Source organism: Microcaecilia unicolor, chromosome 5, assembly GCF_901765095.1.
Source record: "Microcaecilia unicolor chromosome 5, aMicUni1.1, whole genome shotgun sequence".
NCBI classification, from domain to species: domain Eukaryota; kingdom Metazoa; phylum Chordata; class Amphibia; order Gymnophiona; family Siphonopidae; genus Microcaecilia; species Microcaecilia unicolor.
The window spans coordinates 5,971,291-5,992,381 of record NC_044035.1 but is presented as its reverse complement, the minus strand read 5'-3'; the positions used below and the strand labels follow the sequence as shown (position 1 = coordinate 5,992,381).

The following is a 21,091-nucleotide window of genomic DNA, read 5'->3' as shown; positions in this document are numbered from 1 at the left end:
GATACCTCGCTCCACGAGCAGGAGAGAGCGGGGTATCGCTGGCTACGGGCGGCATGGTAGGGGAGTCTGGGCTTCCTCCTGGACGGCTCCGGCCCGCCGCTATGCTGCTGTAGCGTCTGGAGAGCGCCGACGCTGCAAATATGGCCGGCGCACTCTAGCTGGAAAGTCTCTTCCGGGTGCGGGGCCCAGGAGCATGGGGAACGCCTCTTCTGGGCTCGGATTGGCTGGTCGCGGCTAGGCTCCGCCCGCTCCTTGTGACCAGCCTATCCAGAGCCTCCTGGGGCTGGTTGTTGGCCACGCCTTCCGGACAGCTGATGGTGGTTTCCCTGATGGAGGGGGCTACTTAAACCAGACTCTGACAGAACTCTTTGCTTCGGCTTCTGCTGGTGTGGATTCCTGAGTTCTGTGTCTTTGGATTGTTTCTCTGCTTTGAACCACAGTTTGGACCTGGACTTTGCTATTGCCTGCCGCCTGCCTTTGAACCACAGTTTGGACCTGGACTTTGCTATTGCTTACCGCCTGCCTTTGAACCACAGTTTGGACCTGGACTTTGCTATTGCCTGCCGCCTGCCTTTGAACCACAGTTTGGACCTGGACTTTGCTTTTGCCTGCCGCCTGCCTTTGAACCACAGTTTGGACCTGGACTTTGCTATTGCCTGCCGCCTGCCTTTGAACCACAGTTTGGACCTGGACTTTGCTATTGCTTACCGCCTGCCTTTGAACCACAGTTTGGACCTGGACTTTGCTATTGCCTGCCGCCTGCCTTTGAACCACAGTTTGGACCTGGACTTTGCTATTGCTTACCGCCTGCCTTTGAACCACAGTTTGGACCTGGACTTTGCTATTGCCTGCCGCCTGCCTTTGAACCACAGTTTGGACCTGGACTTTGCTATTGCCTACCGCCTGCCTTTGAACCACAGTTTGGACCTGGACTTTGCTATTGCTTGCCGCCTGCCTCTGAACCACAGTTTGGACCTGGACTTTGCTTTTGCCTGCCGCCTGCCTTTGAACCACAGTTTGGACCTGGATTTTGCTGTTGCCTACCGCCTGCCTTTGAACCACAGTCTGGACCTGGACTTTGCTTTTGCCTGCTGCCTGCTTTTGTGCCACAGGGTGGATCTGGACTTGCCTTTGTCTACCACCGGCCTGGAACCGCTGATCGGATCGGGACCTTGTCTTTTGGGCAATTGTCTGCTCCATTCTGCCCTTCGTGGGAGGTCTCTGCCCTGACTCCCCAGGTAAGATCAGGACTGTCTGGCTGCCAGACGTTGTTTGGCACAAGGGCTCACTTTTCGGGGCATAGGCCTGACAGAAAGCCGAAGCCATGAGCTCGCCAGATAAACCTGATCTGACTGACTTGGCTCAAGCTCTTCAACAGCAACAGGCCCAGCTCAACAGATTATCTGGAGTACTGCAAGATGTGTGTTCTCAGATGTCCGTGCAGCGAGCACCGGCTTCTGGAGCTAGTAGGACATCTCCACCTCTGCCTACCTTTCGGTTGCCTGAACCTCCTCGGTTTGACGGCACACCCTCCGCATGCCGCGGATTCTTGAATCAATGTCAGATGCTCTTTGACATGCAACCTGCTTCTTTTCCTACGGACAAACAGAAGATTACCTACATTATCTCATTACTCTCCGGTGCGGCTCTGGCATGGGCGTCACCTCTCTGGGAGCAACAGGATCCTCTCCTTTCGGAATTAGGAGAATTCCTGCGTCAGTTCCGCATGGTCTTCGATGTTCCAGGACGCCCTTCTTCCGCCGCAGGAGAGCTACTACGGATTCAGCAAGGAAGCAGTACGGTTGGTACCTATGCTATTCGATTCCGTACCCTGGCGGCAGAACTTAAATGGAATCAAGAGGCTCTTAGGGCCATTTTCTGGCAAGGCTTGAGTGGACGCATTAAGGACGAATTGGCCGGCCGAGAAATCCCTGGTACTCTGGACGCCCTTATCGCCTTAAGCACTCGGATTGATGTCCGCTTCCAGGAACGAGCACGAGAACAAGTTGCCTCTCGTCCGTCGCGCAGGTTTTCCCCTCAAAGACCACGAACGGTCTCTCCTCAGGAGGGTGCGGTTCCTACTGCGGAGGGATCGGAAGTGCCTATGGTGATTGGCAGGCATCGACTAACAGCTGTGGAACGAACCCATCGGAGGGAGAATAAACTATGTATGTACTGTGGGAAACCTGGTCATTTTGTGAAAAGGTGTCCCAACAAGCCGGGAAATGCTTAGACCCTAGCCTGGTGAAGGGGGTGGTTGTGGGTCGTTCAGGAACCCTTCCGGATAACTTAATGACAGTACCTATTATCTTACTGTGGCAAGAATACAGGATAAATACCCTAGCCTTGTTGGATTCAGGAGCAGGAGGCAACTTTATTGATGCTAGACTACTTCAGGGCCTAGGCAGGCCGGTTACTCCCTGTAAACCAGCTCTTCAAGTAACGTCTATTCATGGCTCTACTCTGCCACTGCCTATTACCCATCTCACTCTTCCGCTGCGAATGCAGGTGGGTCTTCTTCATCATGAGGAGATACAATTTCTTATTTTACCTCAAGCCATCCATCCTGTAATTCTAGGTATACCCTGGTTGCGGCTGCACGCGCCTTGCATAGACTGGCCTTCGGGAGAAATCAGCCGGTGGAGTGGTCGTTGTTTTGAAACTTGTCTAACACCAGTGCGCCCTCCCTCTATTAATGTGCCAGCGCTCTCTGGAGTCCTCCTCCCCTGTGAAGCTTCTCTTCCGAAGGAATACAAGGAGTTTTCTGATGTCTTTGATGCCCGGGAGGCAGATTCCCTCCCACCCCATCGCCCGTTTGATTGTCCCATTGATTTGTTACCCGGTACGATGCCTCCTCGAGGAAGATTATATGCCTTGTCCCGGGATGAATCTGCTGCCATGCGGGACTACATTCAGGACAATCTTCGTAAGGGATTCATCCGACCATCTTCTTCTCCTGCCGGGGCAGGGTTCTTTTTTGTTTCCAAAAAAGATGGGTCCTTGCGGCCCTGCATTGACTATCGCGGACTTAACAACATCACAGTCAAGAACCGGTATCCCCTCCCACTTATCCCGGAGCTTTTTGATCGACTCCAGGGGGCAGTTATTTTTACTAAGTTGGATCTACGAGGGGCCTACAACTTGATTCGTATCCGCCAGGGAGACGAGTGGAAAACTGCATTTAATACTCACGACGGTCATTTTGAGTATCGGGTCATGCCTTTTGGACTTTGTAATGCTCCGGCTGTATTTCAAGATTTCATCAATTTCATTTTCAGGGATCTTCTTTGTTCTTCAGTCATTGTTTACTTGGACGATATTCTGATCTTCTCTGCTTCTCCCCTGGATCATCCCGGGCATGTCCGCACAGTGCTTCAACGACTCCGGGATCATCGACTGTTTGCCAAGTTGGAAAAGTGTGCGTTTCATCAATCCACTATTCCTTTTTTGGGACATATTATCTCTGCTGTTGGATTACAAATGGATCCTGCTAAACTGCAGGCTATCCGGGACTGGCCTCTCCCCCAGGGTCTCCGAGCCTTACAGCGTTTTCTTGGTTTTGCTAACTACTACAGACAATTCATTCCCCATTATTCGCTCCTCACGGCTCCTTTGACAGCCCTTACTCGGAAGGGGGCGGATGTTCGGCATTGGTCTCCTGCTGCCCTGGAGGCTTTTTCGGCCTTGAAGGCGGCTTTCTTGTCTGCATCGGTACTCCGTAGCCCTGATGTCACGAAGCCTTTCATCGTGGAGGTCGATGCCTCTGCTTTGGGTGTAGGGGCGGTGCTGTCCCAGACAACTTCTTCTGGTAAGAAACATCCTTGTTTTTTTTTTTCTAAGAAGTTTTCGCCTGCTGAACGCAATTATACTATCGGGGACAGGGAGCTGCTGGCCCTGAAACTCGCCTTTCAGGAGTGGCGATACCTACTGGAGGGGGCTGCTCACCCTATTACAGTCATCACTGATCACAAAAATCTGCTTTATTTGCAAGATGCCAAACGCTTGAATCCCCGGCAGGCTCGCTGGTCACTATTTTTTGCGCGTTTTACCTTTCACTTGGTGTTTCGGCCCGCAGAGAAGAATATACAGGCAGATGCCCTCTCCCGAGCTTTTGACGTACCTGAGGAGCCTGAGGAACTCTATCCTATGCTCAATCCTGCTTGCCTTTCTCCTATGGTGGGGGCATCCGCCTGTCTCAAGACTCCTGTTCCGGCCCGATCTCGTCGCAAGGTCCTTCAGTGGGGTCATTCTGCTGCGTTTTCGGGACATTTTGGGTTCCGTAAGACCTATCATCTTATTTCCCGTTATTTTTGGTGGCCCCACATGGCCCAGGAGATTCGGCAGTTTGTCTCTACTTGTCCTACCTGTGCCCGTACCAAGTCCTTGCCAGGCAAGCCGTGGGGGCTTCTTCAACCATTACCGGTACCCCATCTACCGTGGCAGGAGGTCTCGATGGACTTTATAACTGATCTTCCCTGTTCCAAGGGCAACACGATCATCTGGGTGGTGGTGGATCGTTTTTCTCGCATGGCTCACTTCGTACCCATGCGGTCCCTGCCATCCGCGAAGGTTCTTGCGTCCCATTTTATCCAGCACATTTTTCGGCTGCATGGACTGCCACATCGTATCATCAGTGATAGAGGGTCGCAATTCACCTCTAAATTTGGAGATCGTTATGCTCAGCCTTTGGGGTTACCACGCATTTTTCTTCAGCTTACCATCCTCAGACCAACGGCATGGCAGAGCGTACTAACCAGACCCTTAAAGCTTTTCTTCGGGCCTTCACCAATGCTCGTCAGGATGATTGGACTGATCTTCTGGCCTGGGCTGAATTTGCCTACAACAATAGTTTCCATTCTGCTTCACGGACATCACCTTTCTTCACTGTTTTTGGACGTCATCCACGTCTTCCGCCTCCGATTCCTTTGACTGCGGCTCCTCCACTGATCCAGTCTACTCTCACCACCATGCATGCAACTTGGAGGACAGTTCGTCAGCAATTGGGGAGGGCGGCTGCCCGGTACAAGCGATTTGCTGATCGGCGTCGCTGTGCCGCTCCTGTATTCCAGCCGGGACAGAGAGTATGGCTCAGCACCAAGTACCTCAAACTTCGTCTTCCCTCCCTTAAGTTTGCTCCACGCTTCATCGGGCCATTTTCTGTGAGATCTAGAGTGGGGACGATGGTCTATCGACTTCACTTACCTGGTAATCTTCGCATTCACAATGCTTTTCATGTGTCTCTGCTTAAACCTTTTAGGACTTCCCACTGGCATCCTGCTCCAAAGAAGATTCTGGTTCCAGACTCTGACCCTGATCCGGAGTTCGAGGTAAAAGAGATTCTTGATTCTAGACTCCAGAGAGGACGACTGTTCTACTTGATCTCATGGAAGAACTTTGGTCCTGAGGATAACTCCTGGGAGCCTGTTGGTAATATCCATGCCCCTGAGTTATTGCACGAGTTCCACTCTCGTTACCCTAGAAAACCTGGGCCAAGACGGAGGAGGGGGGCTTACGGGGGGGGTACTGTCACGTCCCTTACCTGTGCCGCTCTGCCTGCGGGGATACCTCGCTCCACGAGCAGGAGAGAGCGGGGTATCGCTGGCTACGGGCGGCATGGTAGGGGAGTCTGGGCTTCCTCCTGGACGGCTCCGGCCCGCCGCTATGCTGCTGTAGCGTCTGGAGAGCGCCGACGCTGCAAATATGGCCGGCGCACTCTAGCTGGAAAGTCTCTTCCGGGTGCGGGGCCCAGGAGCATGGGGAACGCCTCTTCTGGGCTCGGATTGGCTGGTCGCGGCTAGGCTCCGCCCGCTCCTTGTGACCAGCCTATCCAGAGCCTCCTGGGGCTGGTTGTTGGCCACGCCTTCCGGACAGCTGATGGTGGTTTCCCTGATGGAGGGGGCTACTTAAACCAGACTCTGACAGAACTCTTTGCTTCGGCTTCTGCTGGTGTGGATTCCTGAGTTCTGTGTCTTTGGATTGTTTCTCTGCTTTGAACCACAGTTTGGACCTGGACTTTGCTATTGCCTGCCGCCTGCCTTTGAACCACAGTTTGGACCTGGACTTTGCTATTGCTTACCGCCTGCCTTTGAACCACAGTTTGGACCTGGACTTTGCTATTGCCTGCCGCCTGCCTTTGAACCACAGTTTGGACCTGGACTTTGCTTTTGCCTGCCGCCTGCCTTTGAACCACAGTTTGGACCTGGACTTTGCTATTGCCTGCCGCCTGCCTTTGAACCACAGTTTGGACCTGGACTTTGCTATTGCTTACCGCCTGCCTTTGAACCACAGTTTGGACCTGGACTTTGCTATTGCCTGCCGCCTGCCTTTGAACCACAGTTTGGACCTGGACTTTGCTATTGCTTACCGCCTGCCTTTGAACCACAGTTTGGACCTGGACTTTGCTATTGCCTGCCGCCTGCCTTTGAACCACAGTTTGGACCTGGACTTTGCTATTGCCTACCGCCTGCCTTTGAACCACAGTTTGGACCTGGACTTTGCTATTGCTTGCCGCCTGCCTCTGAACCACAGTTTGGACCTGGACTTTGCTTTTGCCTGCCACCTGCCTTTGAACCACAGTTTGGACCTGGATTTTGCTGTTGCCTACCGCCTGCCTTTGAACCACAGTCTGGACCTGGACTTTGCTTTTGCCTGCTGCCTGCTTTTGTGCCACAGGGTGGATCTGGACTTGCCTTTGTCTACCACCGGCCTGGAACCGCTGATCGGATCGGGACCTTGTCTTTTGGGCAATTGTCTGCTCCATTCTGCCCTTCGTGGGAGGTCTCTGCCCTGACTCCCCAGGTAAGATCAGGACTGTCTGGCTGCCAGACGTTGTTTGGCACAAGGGCTCACTTTTCGGGGCATAGGCCTGACACTAGATCTATTACACCTAGCAGTAAGATAATGGTAAAACTATTATCCTGCCCATAATTATAAGACTACTGCAGGTTAAGCAGCAGGCCCTTCATATATAATGTAGGCCTATAACACCCATAGCTTACTTGTAATTATAATGCTCATGTTTGCAGTAGTTATTCATTATTTGGCCAATATTAATCCTTTTTAAATGCTAAAATGAAATATTTGTTCCCTATTAACACCAGCTTTAGCTATATTTACACATTCAAAGTTTGACTAATGATAAATTTTGATTGAAAAATGTCTTTTCCCCGCCTTCCAACATCAGCTTTGTAATCATGATATATTAATCAATCACAATCATATGCACTTGACCTTATTGATATCATTGTATGGTACCTAGATTTGAATGAGTTCACATGTTTCCAAGTCTAACTCCGCCCTAGAGGGGTGGGTGTAAGATAGTTAGGCCCCTTGGTTATGATAAAAGGGGAAACCTAATGCTGCATTTCATCCAGCATATAATTATATATCCACATACTGACTCTTGATATGGCCTTGTCCCTTATTGTGCCAGAGTACCCCTGTCACCTCATCCCTATACATTCCCCCCCCCCCCCCCCCCCCAGAACTCTGAGAGCCCTCTGGAAAGGACGGCCACACCCACTAGTAGCCATGTGTGCCAGCCCCCTCTGAGGGGCCTGGCAAGAGGGGAATGAAGAGTTATGCTAGCCCTTACTCTCAGTAAAATACAGGCCAATGGCTCATAATAAGAGCTAGGCTTCTTAAAATCAGAATCATCTCTGATACAAAAGAGAGCTAACCTGTAAAAATCAGAGATCACCTTTGACACAGTTACATTTCACTGTGGCAAGTGCTGAAATGAGGTAATTGAGAGCTGGCAAGGGTGGGGGCAATCTACTCTATAAACAATCCTGAGACTGGCACCTGCAAGACGTCATGAGCAAGAGTTGCTATGGTTATGTAGAGATAGTACTGGGTCAGCTGCACCCCGGGTGAGAACATCCAAAGGGGGGGCTAGGGAAAGTTTGGGGAAAATGCAAAGTCATCTAATAAGATGTGCTCTGAGCATATCTTGTTTATACTTAGAGCTTGATAGTATGTGAAGTCATTCTGATCAACTGATAAGGGCTAGGAGCCCTGTTGAGAAAGACTGGGGTCCATTGAAATGAATAGGGCCAAAATTGTATATAAGGAGCAGTTTGAGGAGTATTAGAGGAGACGAGAGGAGAAGAAGACCAGAGAAGGAAGACTCCAGAAGGCTAGAGAGAGAGGACGTGCCATGATATGCTACTCCATTATGTGAATGCTTAACCTACCTGTATTACCATTGGTAAGATTGTAATAAACTATCTTATTATATCTACTACATACTGGGTTCCTTTCTATTTACAAGGGTCCATACTGCCTGACGGTGTAAGCCTGTCATGAGCAGATTCAGGGTTGGGGTAATTAAGTATCTAGAGGGGATTTGCAGTTCTCTCTGGGATAGTACAGAGAGCTGCTCTAACTGAAAGGTTAATCAGTGTTTATTTGGAGAAAAGCCCTCAGAAACCGTAGGCGAATCGCCTGAAGGTTTTGAGTGTGGTTAAAGATAATCTTATAATGACTTGTAACACACACTACAGTTCGATCATTGGGCTGAAAAACTCCATTTCAAAAAGGGGTCAAAAGAATTATTGATCACCTCAAACAATGAATTTCTTTCAATAAATTTTTAAAATTTTTGAATTTTATAATACTATTTCAAAAAATGTCCCAACTACACATCAAAAAAAGTAGCACTTAGCTTTTGAATGTGTTGAGACTCGGGCACTCATCACTGTCCGTTCAAAACGGACAGTGATGAGTGCCCGAGTCTCAACACATTCAAAAGCTAAGTGCTACTTTTTTTGATGTGTAGTTGGGACATTTTTTGAAATAGTATTATAAAATTCAAAAATTTTAAAAATTTATTGAAAGAAATTCATTGTTTGAGGTGATCAATAATTCTTTTGACCCCTTTTTGAAATGGAGTTTTTCAGCCCAATGATCGAACTGTAGTGTGTGTTACAAGTCATTATAAGATTATCTTTAACCACACTCAAAACCTTCAGGCGATTCGCCTACGGTTTCTGAGGGCTTTTCTCCAAATAAACACTGATTAACCTTTCAGTTAGAGCAGTTTTTTGGTATTAGGTTACTTTGTTTGCTCTAGCACACTGCTTTTTGTTCGGTTGGATTATATTTGCATAGTACAGAGAGCCCATGGCTTCCGCTGCGCAAATAGGTGAGGCAGATCCTAATTATATACACAACATTCCTTGCTTCCAATCCCAGGGCAAGCTGTGGCTTCCCTATGTCTGTCTGAATAGCAGACTATGGATTTTCCTCCAAGAACTTGCCCAAATCTTTTTTAAACCCAGATACGCTAACCAATGGTACCACATCCTCTGGCAGCGAGTTCCAGAGCTTAACTATTCTTTGAGTGAAAAAATATTTCCTCCTATTTGTTTTAAAAGTACTTCCATGTAATTTCATTGAGTGTCCCCTGGTCTTTGTACTTTTTGAAAGGGTGAAAAATTCTACTTGTTCTACACCACTCTGGATTTTGTAGACCTCAATCATATCTCCTCTTAGCCGTCTGTTTTCCAAACTGAAGAGCTCTAACCTCTTTGATCTTTCCTCATATGAGAGGAGTTCTGCCCCCTTATCATTTGGTCACTCTTCTTTGAACAGTTTCTAATTTCGCTGTATCTTTTTTGAGATACAACGACCAGAACTGAACACAATACTCAAGGTGCGGTCACACCATAGAGTGATATAGAGGCATTATAGCATTCTCGGTCTTATTTACCATCCCTTTCCTAATAATTCCTAGCATCCTGTTTGCTTTTTTGACCCCCGCCACACACTGAATAGAAGATTTCAGCGTATTGTTGACAATGATACCTAGATCTTTCTAACATAACATAACATAGTAGATGATGGCAGATAAAGACATGTACCGTCCATCCAGTGTGCCCAACAAGATAAACTCCTGTATGTTAATCCTGTATAGTATCCTTCACTGTGGAGGAGTAGCCTAATGGTTCATACAGTGGGCTAAGATCCTGGGGAACTGGGTTCAATTCCCACTGCAGCTCCTTGTTACCCTAGGCAAGTCATTTAACTCTCCATTGCCCCAGATACAAAAACTTAATTTGTGAGCCCACTAGGGACAGAGAAAGTGCCTGCATATAATGTGTACAGTGCTGCATAGTTCTAGTAGCACTATAGAAATAAGTAGTAGTAGTAGCACTTCATTGTAGAAGTAATATGCACCCTCTGTCAGACCTGGCCCTTGTGTCCCCACCTTAAAATCCGCTCTGCTGCAGTTGTCACCCAGGCAGTGGCACTCATAGGCTGCCTGTTCCGAGACTTCCTCACTGAACTGTCCCTCCCCTTCTGATGCAACATCCTGTTTTGTGAAGGGCGGGATGGTTCAGGGAGGAAGTCCTGGTGCATACTGCAGGCAGCCTATGAGTTCCACTGCTGCTGCTCGTGTAAAGACTGCAGGAGACTGGGGTGGGGGGCAGGAGAGGCTTCATGAGAGGCTTGAGAAACCCTGTTCTAAATGTTCACACAAATCCTTTGAATAGATGTTTGTGTGTTTAAATGTGCTTCTCAAGGTCATGATGGCATATTGTGCCCTGAAAATCTTCCTTTATTTTTTCTCATGTTTTATTTATCTTGGTTATATAATATAATAAGGAATCACCTTTTTCATTTAGCAATATGTTCTGCATTTGCCAAGGCTGTGCTGCACGCTGTCAGTCGCTAACAGCCTCTGCTTTGCTTTACAGAGACTTGAAGCCAGAAAACATTCTCTTAGATGATTATGGTAAGTAGCAGGTATACCTTCTTTTCTGATGCATCAAGAGCGGAGAAAGACACAGGATCCAACTTTTCAAAATAGTGAATGTAATACTCAACCCATGTAATTCCTCTTTCCATTACGTTCCAAGGATCAGTCCAGACAAATGGGTTGTGACCATCTGTTGCAGGTGGAAATAGAGAACTCTGAGTTGTGCCTCATAAGTTCCTGCACTTAGCAACCAAGCCAATATTCTGTATCTCCAGCAGGCGGGATAGCAGCTACTGTGTGGCTTCCTGTCCTGCTTGCAGGTTCAGTTGAGTTTGGGTTTGAGAATATCCTGTGCATCAGGTGTAAACCTAATAGTCTAGATCCTTCCCTTCTCCCCTGTTGCCACTTTCTACCTCTTTATCTCAGACTTCTTCTTCTTATGCTAGAGTGTGGAGAACTTTTGACAGATGCTCTGCACAGAATGGTGTTTCTCCATTTCATACTTTCTTGTCTCAGATTTTATCCTTCCTTCAGGAGGGATTCAAAAAAGGCTTGGCTGTCAATTCATTCAAGGTTCAGGTGGCATCGTTGGCATGTCATAGAGGCAAGATTCAGAATGCCTCATTGGCTGCTCACACTGATATAGTGGGATTCCTCAAGGGAGTCACTCATCTGCATCTCTCTCTCCGCAATATTTGTCCTCAGTGAAGTTTTCAAGTGGTTCGTAAGGCTGTTCAATCGGCCCCCTTTGAGCCCCTTCGTTCGGCAACTATCAAAGATCTTACTTTAAAGGCTGTGTTTCTAGTTGCCATTTTGTCAGCATGGAGAGTTTCAGAGCTTCAAGCTATCTCTTGCTGGGATCCCTTTCTCCGCTTTTCTGACTCGGTAGTTTCCATGTGGACAGTTCCGTCCTTTTTGCCGAAGATTGTATCTCCTTTTCATGTCAGAGTGTGTTTCTTCCTTCTTTTTCCAGGGAGGTCTATTCTGCAGAATACGCTTCCCTGCGACTGTTGGATGTGAAGCGCGTCCTTATGCGTTATCTTACCGCTACCAGTGATTTCAGTCGGTCTGATCATCTTTTTGTCCTCTTTGCAGGACCCTGGAAGGTTTGCCGGCCTCCAAAGCGACAGTGGCTCAATGGATTAAGGAGGCTATTTCTTCAGCTTACATTCTGAGGGGTAGATCTGCTCCCATGCATGTCTAGGCTCATTCTACCAAGTCTTTGGCGACTTCTTTGGCAGAATCTAGGGCAATTTCATTGGCAGAAATCTGTTGATCAGCAACGTGGTCTTCTCATTCCTTTGTTGAGCATTACCGTTTGGATGTCTCTACTTTAGCAGATGCTTCCTTCAGGGTCATGGTTCTCACTGCAGGGATATCACAGTCCTTCCCCTCTTAAGGATTTTTTTTTTTTTTTTTTACATTTGTACCCCGCGCTTTCCCACTCATGGCAGGCTCAATGCGGCTTACATGGGGCAATGGAGGGTTAAGTGACTTGCCCAGAGTCACAAGGAGCTGCCTGTGCCGGGAATCGAACTCAGTTCCTCAGTTCCCCAGGACCAAAGTCCACCACCCTAACCACTAGGCCACTCCTCCACTCCTTTTGTATATCCCATTTGTCTGGACTGATCCTTGGGGCATAATGAAAGGAAAAATTAGTTAATTACCTGATAATTTTCTTTCCTTTAGTCCCAAAGGATCAGTCCAGAGCCTGCCCATCTGTGATGGTTTCAGTTTTTCCGGGTTCTATGTAATTTCGGGTGTTTGTATTGTTCTGGTTCTGTTATTTCTAACACATGAATTTTGCCCTTTACTTCATAGTTCTTTTACTATCTAGAGGCTGTAGTTTTTCTCTGGAAGTCACTCTTTCACTGCTTTATTATCAAGTACTGACTTGGTTGCTAAGCGCAGGAACTTATGAGGTACAGCTCATTAGAGTTGTCTATTTCCACCTGCTGGTGAATAGTCACAACCCATTTGTCTGGACTAATCCTTTAGGACTAAAGGAAAGAAAATTATCAGGTAATTAACTAAATTTTTTTATTGCTTGTTCAGTCACTGGTCTTTACCTACACTAGTTATTGTAACGTTTTGTACATGGGCTTACCAGAACGGTCTATGAAATCATTGCAGCTTGTACAAAATGTCACTTCACCGTGATCAGAATACTCCTATGTTAATAAAACTTGACTGATTTTTGGTTAGATCTGCTTTTTAATTTATTCATGTGGTTTTTGAGATTATATGTGGCTGAACTGATAGTAACAATATATCATATATATCAGCCTACGCTCATCCTATCAAGAGTTATTGACCATTCCAAAAGCAGCAGAGATACATAAGATTCAGACCCATTCAGAAGTATTTTCAGTTCAAGGTCCTGAATGGTAGGATACTTGATCTTTAGGGATATACCAAGAGCATGGCATTTTAAGATTCTGTAAATTGGCAAAAACTTATTTAATTTAGCTTATAATGTTACTGAGTACTTGAGTTTGATATAATTGTTTTACTTGTGGGGTTTTTGTGTGTGTGTGTGTGTGTGTGTGTGTGTTTGTACCCAGGAGTGCAATGATGGGCAGGTTTAAAGTCCCTAAATAAATATTCCACATCTATAGAACTGCCAAAAGAGCAAAATAAAGCATACATAGATTAGGCTTGAAGACCTTTATTGTGTAAAATGTAGAGTTAGATTATTGAATATAAATATGCAAAATGCGTGGGGGAGGGATAATTGTTAAGGGAGAGATGGTTTAATAACCTCAGCCTATTGCATATAAATGTGTTGGATTACATATGCTAAGTTGTAATGAGCATATACTGTTTGTAAACTTTTCATATATTCAATAAAACTTTAACGTTAAAAAATATATGCAAGGAGGAAGTGACATCACGAGGCTAGATGGCTGCCTAAAAATCTAGCTCCTGCATTTTCCTACACCATTGAGCCATCATCTGTGGCCATCCACTACAATTTTGGTGCTTCACTGACTGGCAGAGGCTAGCGTAAACTGCTGATCATAATGAGCAAAATATCTGGGTCGCAGCATCGGGAGGGAAAGCGCCATTCCACAAGGCAGGCGGCGAAGGGCCTGTTGCGCCATGCGTCCCCGGAGTTAAGGCGGTCGTCAGATTCCGACACGGCATCCTCCCATGCGGATCAGCGATGCTCAACCCTCAAAAAGAAAAGTCTCCCGAAAGACCTAGCAAAATGCTTGGAGGCGATAAGGGAGGAAATTAAGGCTTCCAAGGTGGAGATCCTGGAACACGTGGATGCCCTCAGCCTAGACTTGCTCGAACTGGGAGGCCGCGTGGAGGTATTGGAGGAGCGGGCCGATGAACAGGCTGACACTAATGCGGCGGTGGAGTCGCGTATATCTCAACTGTCCGAGCAAGCTGAGGATCTACAGTACAAACTGGACGATCTTGAAAATCGGGGACGCAGGCATAACCTGAGATTCAGGGGGGTACCAGAGAGTAGCGGTGGAGAGGATGTCCTTACTATTGTGCGTACCCTGTGTGAACAAATAATGGGTGAAAACTATGCCTCTGGTGAAATGGAGATAGATCGGGCGCATCGAGCACTGGGTAAAACTATGGCAAATAGACCCAGAGATATAGTGGTGCGCTTCACGTCATATGCATTCAAGGAGCGGGTTTGGCAGCGGGCTCGTCAACAAACAACGCTGGAATACAAGGAAGCACGGGTTGCTGTTTTCCTGGACTTATCAATGTACACGTTGGCGCAGAGAAGGGCTATGAAGCCTGTTCTTGAGATTTTGATAAAGGAGAAGATTGCTTACCGCTGGAGCTTTCCATTTGTTGTGTGCTTTGAGTTAAAAGGCAAGCAGTTCCGGTTTCGCCGGGTCTCTGAAGCGTGGCAGAGTCTTCATGAAGCAGGCTTGACCTCAACAGCGGTTCTACCAGTGGGGATGGCGGCTTCCACGAAAGCTAAGCTCCAGAAATGGAAAAGAGTTGGACAGAAGGCTCAGAAGCAAGGGACCTAAATTGGTCTGTACACTGACTGATTTTGTTCAAGCTTTAAATGCAAATGCACTGGGACTAGTTCTGCAGTTTAGCAGTTGGACAGTGTTTACATGGTAATAGTTACTTTATAATGGTGGCAGGGCTGTGGGTGATTTGGTATAATGTGCTAAAGGTACAATAGGGTGGGGGGGTGAACTGTGTGGGAGAGGGGAGGAGTGGTTTATCAGGTCTGTGGGTTGTTTTCTCTGGATAGCTCATTCGGTGCCGGGTGGTACTGTCTGGTGGGAGGATGGAATGGGGAGGGGGAGTGTTCTTTGGGGGGAAGGGAACTGGGGCGTGTATCAGGGGGTTGGGAAATAGATGAGGGGGGAGGTGGGGGAGAAGGGAATGGGGAGGGGGGTGGGTTGCAGAGAGGAGAAAGGGTATGGGAAAGGGGTAGAAGGGGGGGGGATTGGGGGATAGATATGACACTACTGGCAGGACGTCTTGCACATTGGGATGAATGGTTATTGATGACTACTAAAGATATGTGTTATTTATATATTGAGCAATGAGTGCAGATTTAAAGATATTATCTTATAATGTTAAGGGACTGAATATGCCTCAAAAGAGGCAGAAGCTCTACAAAGAGCTACAACAGCTCCAGCCACACGTGGTTCTTTTACAGGAGACGCACCTAAGCCGCAAGTATGAAAGACTTCTTCTCCGAGGACAAGCAGGCTGCTTGTTCTCACTGATGGGGTGACGTCCACGGCAGCCCCTCCAATCGGAATCTTCACTAGCAAAGTCCTTTGCTAGCTCTCGCGCGCACCGCGCATGCGCGGCCGTCTTCCCGGCCGAAACCGGCTCGAGCCGGCCAGTCTTCTTTCGTCCGCACTCGGTACGGCTGTGTTTTTCGCCGTGTCGAGCCCCGGAGAGTCGACCTCGCGCGTCCTTTGTCCAATCGACGTGTTTTTTCTTCGGAAAATATTTGAATTCGTTCGGGAAGTGCTCCGCAAACCCCCTTGGGTTTCGTTTGCCCCTACCCGTATTTCCAGTCTTTGCCCCGGTAAGTTTTCTTTCATCGTCGGGGTAGGCCTCTTTTCGGCCTCGGTCGAGATTTTTCTCCCTCAAAGTTTTTGGTGCTCATTTTCGTCATTTCGGATTTTGATTTCGCCGGCGTGATTTTTCCGCCCATGACATCGAAGCCTTCCAGCGGCTTCAAGAAGTGCACCCAGTGCGCCCGGGTTATCTCGCTCACTGACAGGCACGCGTCGTGTCTTCAGTGTCTGGGGGCCGAGCACCGCCCTCAGGCCTGTAGTCTGTGTTCCCTTTTGCAAAGGCGGACTCAGGTAGCGAGATTGGCCCAGTGGAACGTTTTGTTCTCGGGCTCTTCGTCGGCATCGGCACCGGGGGTATCGTGTGCATTGACGTCTTCAGCGTCCAGAGCTTCATCCTCGGCTGCCAGTGCATCGAGTGCATCGAGGCATCGGCCCTCTGCATCGGCGCCGAGACATCGGATAGCTGCATCGACGTCGGTGGTACCAGGACCTCGTCTGCTGATGTCGTCGGACGGTGGTGCATCGTCAGGAGTGCAGGTGAGGGCTGTCCATTCCCCTGCTGGTGGCGGTGAGCCTTCGGGTGGGTCTCCCCCTACCCGGAGGGCTCCTGCGGTACAGCCCCCCCGAGACCGACCTCCTTCGGCCTCGGCCCCGAGGAAGCGACGGCTGGATTCTACGTCCTCCTCGTCGGTACCGGGAAGCTCCGGTGACATGCTTCGTTCCAAGAAATCGAAGAAGCATCGTCACCGGTCCCTTTCCCGTGTCGGTACCGAGAGCTCTGGGTCGCCGAGGGAGTCGGCACCCAGCAGGCATCTGCACCGAGAGGACCGCTCACCCTCTGTTCAGGAGGTGTCAATGCGCTCCACTCTGGACAGCCCGGAACAGCCTCCTCGCCTGGAACAGGTTCTGACGTCGACGCCTGCATCGACCCTCCATGCCTTTCTCTGCAGCCGCTCTGAACGAGAGCCTCCGGGCCGTTCTCCCAGAGATTCTGGGGGAGCTGTTGCGCCCTACCCCTCCAGTACCGGCGGTGCTTGCGCCTCCGGTACAGTCGAGCGTGGCGCCGGCTGGCCCATCGCCGAGGTGAGGTCTCGGCGTCGGTACCGCGTGCGGTGCCGACTGCCGTTGCCTCCCAGGAAGGCTCCCCGACTATGTCGGCGGAGGGAGCTTCGCCGATTGCGGGCGAGGGAGTCTACCTCTCGACGCCCCCATCGTGGACGTGGCTCCACGGAGTCGAGTCGGGCACGGTTGCAGACACAGGTCCGTGAACTTGTGTCTGACACCGAGGGTGAGGCCTCGTGGGAGGAGGAAGAAGACCCCAGATATTTCTCTGACGAGGAGTCTGAGGGTCTTCCTTCCGATCCTACTCCCTCTCCCGAAAGGCAGCTTTCTCCTCCTGAGAGTCTGTCTTTCGCTTCCTTTGTCCGGGAGATGTCTACGGCCATCCCCTTCCCGGTGGTTGTGGAGGACGAGCCCAGGGCTGAAATGTTTGAGCTCCTGGACTATCCTTCTCCACCTAAGGAAGCGTCCACTGTTCCCTTGCACCATGTCCTGAAAAAGACATTGCTTGCGAACTGGACAAAACCATTAACTAATCCCCACATCCCCAAGAAGATCGAGTCCCAGTACCGGATCCATGGGGACCCAGATCTGATGCGCACTCAGTTGCCTCATGATTCTGGAGTTGTGGATCTGGCCCTAAAGAAGGCTAAGAGTTCTAGGGAGCATGCTTCGGCGCCCCCGGGCAAGGACTCTAGAACCTTAGACTCCTTTGGGAGGAAGGCCTACCATTCTTCTATGCTCGTGGCCAAAATCCAGTCTTACCAGCTCTACACGAGCATACACATGCGGAACAATGTGCGGCAGTTGGCGGGCTTGGTTGATGCTCTCCCCCCTGAGCAAGCCAAGCCTTTTCAGGAGGTGGTCAGGCAGCTGAAGGCGTGCAGAAAATTCCTGGCCAGAGGGGTGTATGACACCTTTGATGTTGCGTCCAGGGCCGCTGCTCAAGGTGTGGTGATGCGCAGGCTCTCATGGCTGCGTGCCTCCGACCTGGAGAATAGAATCCAGCAGCGGATTGCGGACTCGCCTTGCCGTGCGGATAACATTTTTGGAGAAAAAGTCGAACAGGTGGTAGAGCAGCTCCACCAGCGGGACACCGCATTCGACAAGTTCTCCCGCCGGCAGCCTTCAGCTTCTACCTCTACAGGTAGACGATTTTTCGGGGGAAGGAAGACTGTTCCCTACTCTTCTGGCAAGCGTAGGTACAATCCTCCTTCTCGACAGCCTGCGGCCCAGGCTAAGCCCCAGCGCGCTCGCTCTCGTCAGCAGCGTGCGACTCAGCAAGGCCCCTTGGCTCCCCAGCAAAAGCAAGGGACGAGCTTTTGACTGGCTCCAGCAGAGCATAGCCGACATCCAAGTGTCAGTGCCGGGCGACCTGCCAGTCGGAGGGAGGTTGAAAGCTTTTCACCAAAGGTGGCCTCTCATTACCTCCGATCAGTGGGTTCTCCAAATAGTCCGGCAGGGATACACCCTCAATTTGGCCTCAAAACCTCCAAATTGTCCACCGGGAGCTCAGTCTTACAGCTTCCCAGCACAAGCAGGTACTTGCAGAGGAACTCTCCGCCCTTCTCAGCGCCAATGCGGTCGAAGCCCGTGCCATCCGGGCAAGAAGGGCTGGGATTCTATTCCAGGTACTTCCTTGTGGAAAAGAAAACAGGGGGGATGCGTCCCATCCTAGACCTAAGGGCCCTGAACAAATATCTGGTCAAAGAAAAGTTCAGGATGCTTTCCCTGGGCACCCTACTTCCCATGATTCAGGAAAACGATTGGCTATGCTCTCTGGACTTGAAGGATGCCTACACACACATCCCGATACTGCCAGCTCACAGACAGTATCTGCGATTTCAGCTGGGCACACGTCACTTCCAGTACTGTGTGCTACCCTTTGGGCTCGCCTCTGCGCCCAGGGTGTTCACAAAGTGCTTGGCTGTAGTAGCAGCAGCACTTCGCAGGCTGGGGGTGCACTTGTTCCCATATCTCGACGATTGGCTGGTGAAGAACACGTCCGAGGCAGGAGCCCTGCAGTCCATGCAGATGACTATTCGCCTCCTGGAGCTGCTGGGGTTTGTGATAAATTACCCAAAGTCCCACCTTCTCCCGGCGCAGAGACTCGAATTCATAGGAGCTCTGCTGGATTCTCGGACGGCTCGCACCTATCTCCCAGAGGCGAGAGCCAACAACTTGTTGTCCCTCGTCTCGCGGGTGCGAGCGTCCCAGCAGATCACAGCTCGGCAGATGTTGAGATTGCTGGGCCACATGGCCTCCACAGTTCATGTGACTCCCATGGCCCGCCTTCACATGAGATCTGCTCAATGGACCCTAGCTTCCCAGTGGTTTCAGGCTGCTGGGGATCTAGAAGACGTGATCCACCTGTCCACGAGTTTTCTCAAATCCCTGTATTGGTGGACGATTTGGTCCAATTTGACTCTGGGACGTCCCTTCCAAATTCCTCAGCCTCAAAAAGTGCTGACCACGGATGCGTCTCTCCTGGGATGGGGAGCTCATGTCGATGGGCTTCACACCCAAGGAAGGAAGGAGTTGCGAGCGATCTGGAACGCTCTGAAGGCTTTCAGAGATCGGCTGTCCCACCAAATTATCCAAATTCAGACAGACAACCAGGTTGCCATGTACTATGTCAACAAGCAGGGGGGCACCGGATCTCGCCCCCTGTGTCAGGAAGCCGTCAGCATGTGGCTCTGGGCTCGCCGTCAAGGCATGGTGCTCCAAGCCACATATCTGGCAGGCGTAAACAACAGTCTGGCCGACAGGTTGAGCAGGATTATGCAACCTCACGAGTGGTCGCTCAACTCCCGAGTGGTGCGCCAGATCTTCCAGCGTGGGGTACCCCCTTGGTGGATCTCTTCGCATCTCTAGCAAACCACAAAGTCCCTCAGTTCTGTTCCAGGCTTCAGGCCCCCGGCAGACTGGCATCGGATGCCTTCCTCCTGAATTGGGGGAGGGCCTGCTGTATGCTTATCCTCCCATTCCTCTGGTGGGGAAGACTTTGTTGAAACTCAAGCAAGACCGAGGCACCATGATTCTGATTGCTCCTTTTTGGCCGCGTCAGATCTGGTTCCCTCTTCTTCTGGAGTTATCCTCCGAAGAACCGTGGAGATTGGAGTGTTTTCCGACCCTCATCACGCAGGACGAAGGGGCTCTTCTGCATCCCAGCCTCCGGTCCCTGGCTCTCACGGCCTGGATGTTGAGAGCGTAGACTTTGCCTCTTGGGTCTGTCAGAGGGTGTCTCCCGTGTCTTGCTTGCTTCCAGGAAAGATTCCACTAAGAGGAGTTACTTCTTTCTATGGAGGAGGTTTGCCGTCTGGTGTGACAGCAAGGCCCTAGCTCCTCGCTCTTGTCCTACACAGACCCTGCTTGAATACCTTCTGCACTTGTCTGAGTCTGGTCTCAAGACCCAACTCTGTAAGGGTTCACCTTAGTGCAATCAGTGCATACCATACCATGTGGAAGGTAAGCCGATCTCGGGACAGCCTTTAGTTGTTCGCTTCATGAGAGGTTTGCTTTTGTCAAAGCCCCCTGTCAAGCCTCCTACAGTGTCATGGGATCTCAATGTCGTTCTCACCCAGCTGATGAAACCTCCTTTTGAGCCCACTGAACTCCTGCCATCTGAAGTACTTGACCTGGAAGGTCATTTTCTTGGTGGCAGTTACTTCAGCTCGTAGAGTCAGTGAGCTTCAGGCCCTGGTAGCCCAGGCCCCTTACACCAAATTTCATCATAACAGAGTAGTCCTCCGCACTCACCCTAAGTTCTTGCCAAAGGTCGTGTCGGAGTTCCATCTGAACCAGTCAATTGTCTTGCCACATTCTTTCCCCATCCTCATTCCTGCCTGCTGAACGTCAGCTGCACACATTGGACTGCAAGAGAGCATTGGCCTTCTACCTGAGCGGACACAGCCCAACAGACAGTCCGCCCAATTGTTTGTTTCTTTTGATCCCAATAGGAGGGGAGTGGCTGTGGGGAAAACGCACCATATCCAATTGGCTAGCAGATTGCATTTCCTTCACTTACGCCCAGGCGGGGCTGGCTCTTGAGGGTCATGTCACGGCTCATAATGTTAGAGCCATGGCAGCGTCGGTAGCCCACTTGAAGTCAGCCTCTATTGAAGAAATTTGCAAAGCTGCAACGTGGTCATCTGTCCACACATTCACATCTCATTACTGCCTGCAGCACGATACCCGACGCGACAGTCAGTTTGGGCAGTCAGTTCTTCAGAACCTGTTTGGGCTTTAGGATCCACTCCACCCCCCGAGGGCCCTGTTTGTTCTGTTCCAGGCTGCACTCTCA

The 21,091-nt window shown here is 49.9% G+C and overlaps 1 protein-coding gene across 1 annotated transcript in view; it reads left to right on the top strand.

The window, feature by feature from the left end:
- Positions 1–21,091, top strand: part of GRK5 (G protein-coupled receptor kinase 5) — a 285,412-nt gene that overhangs the window by 200,614 nt on the left and 63,707 nt on the right. Inside the window, 1 exon segment of the mRNA XM_030202621.1 lies at positions 10,701–10,738. Coding sequence (XP_030058481.1) covers positions 10,701–10,738 — 38 coding nt within the window.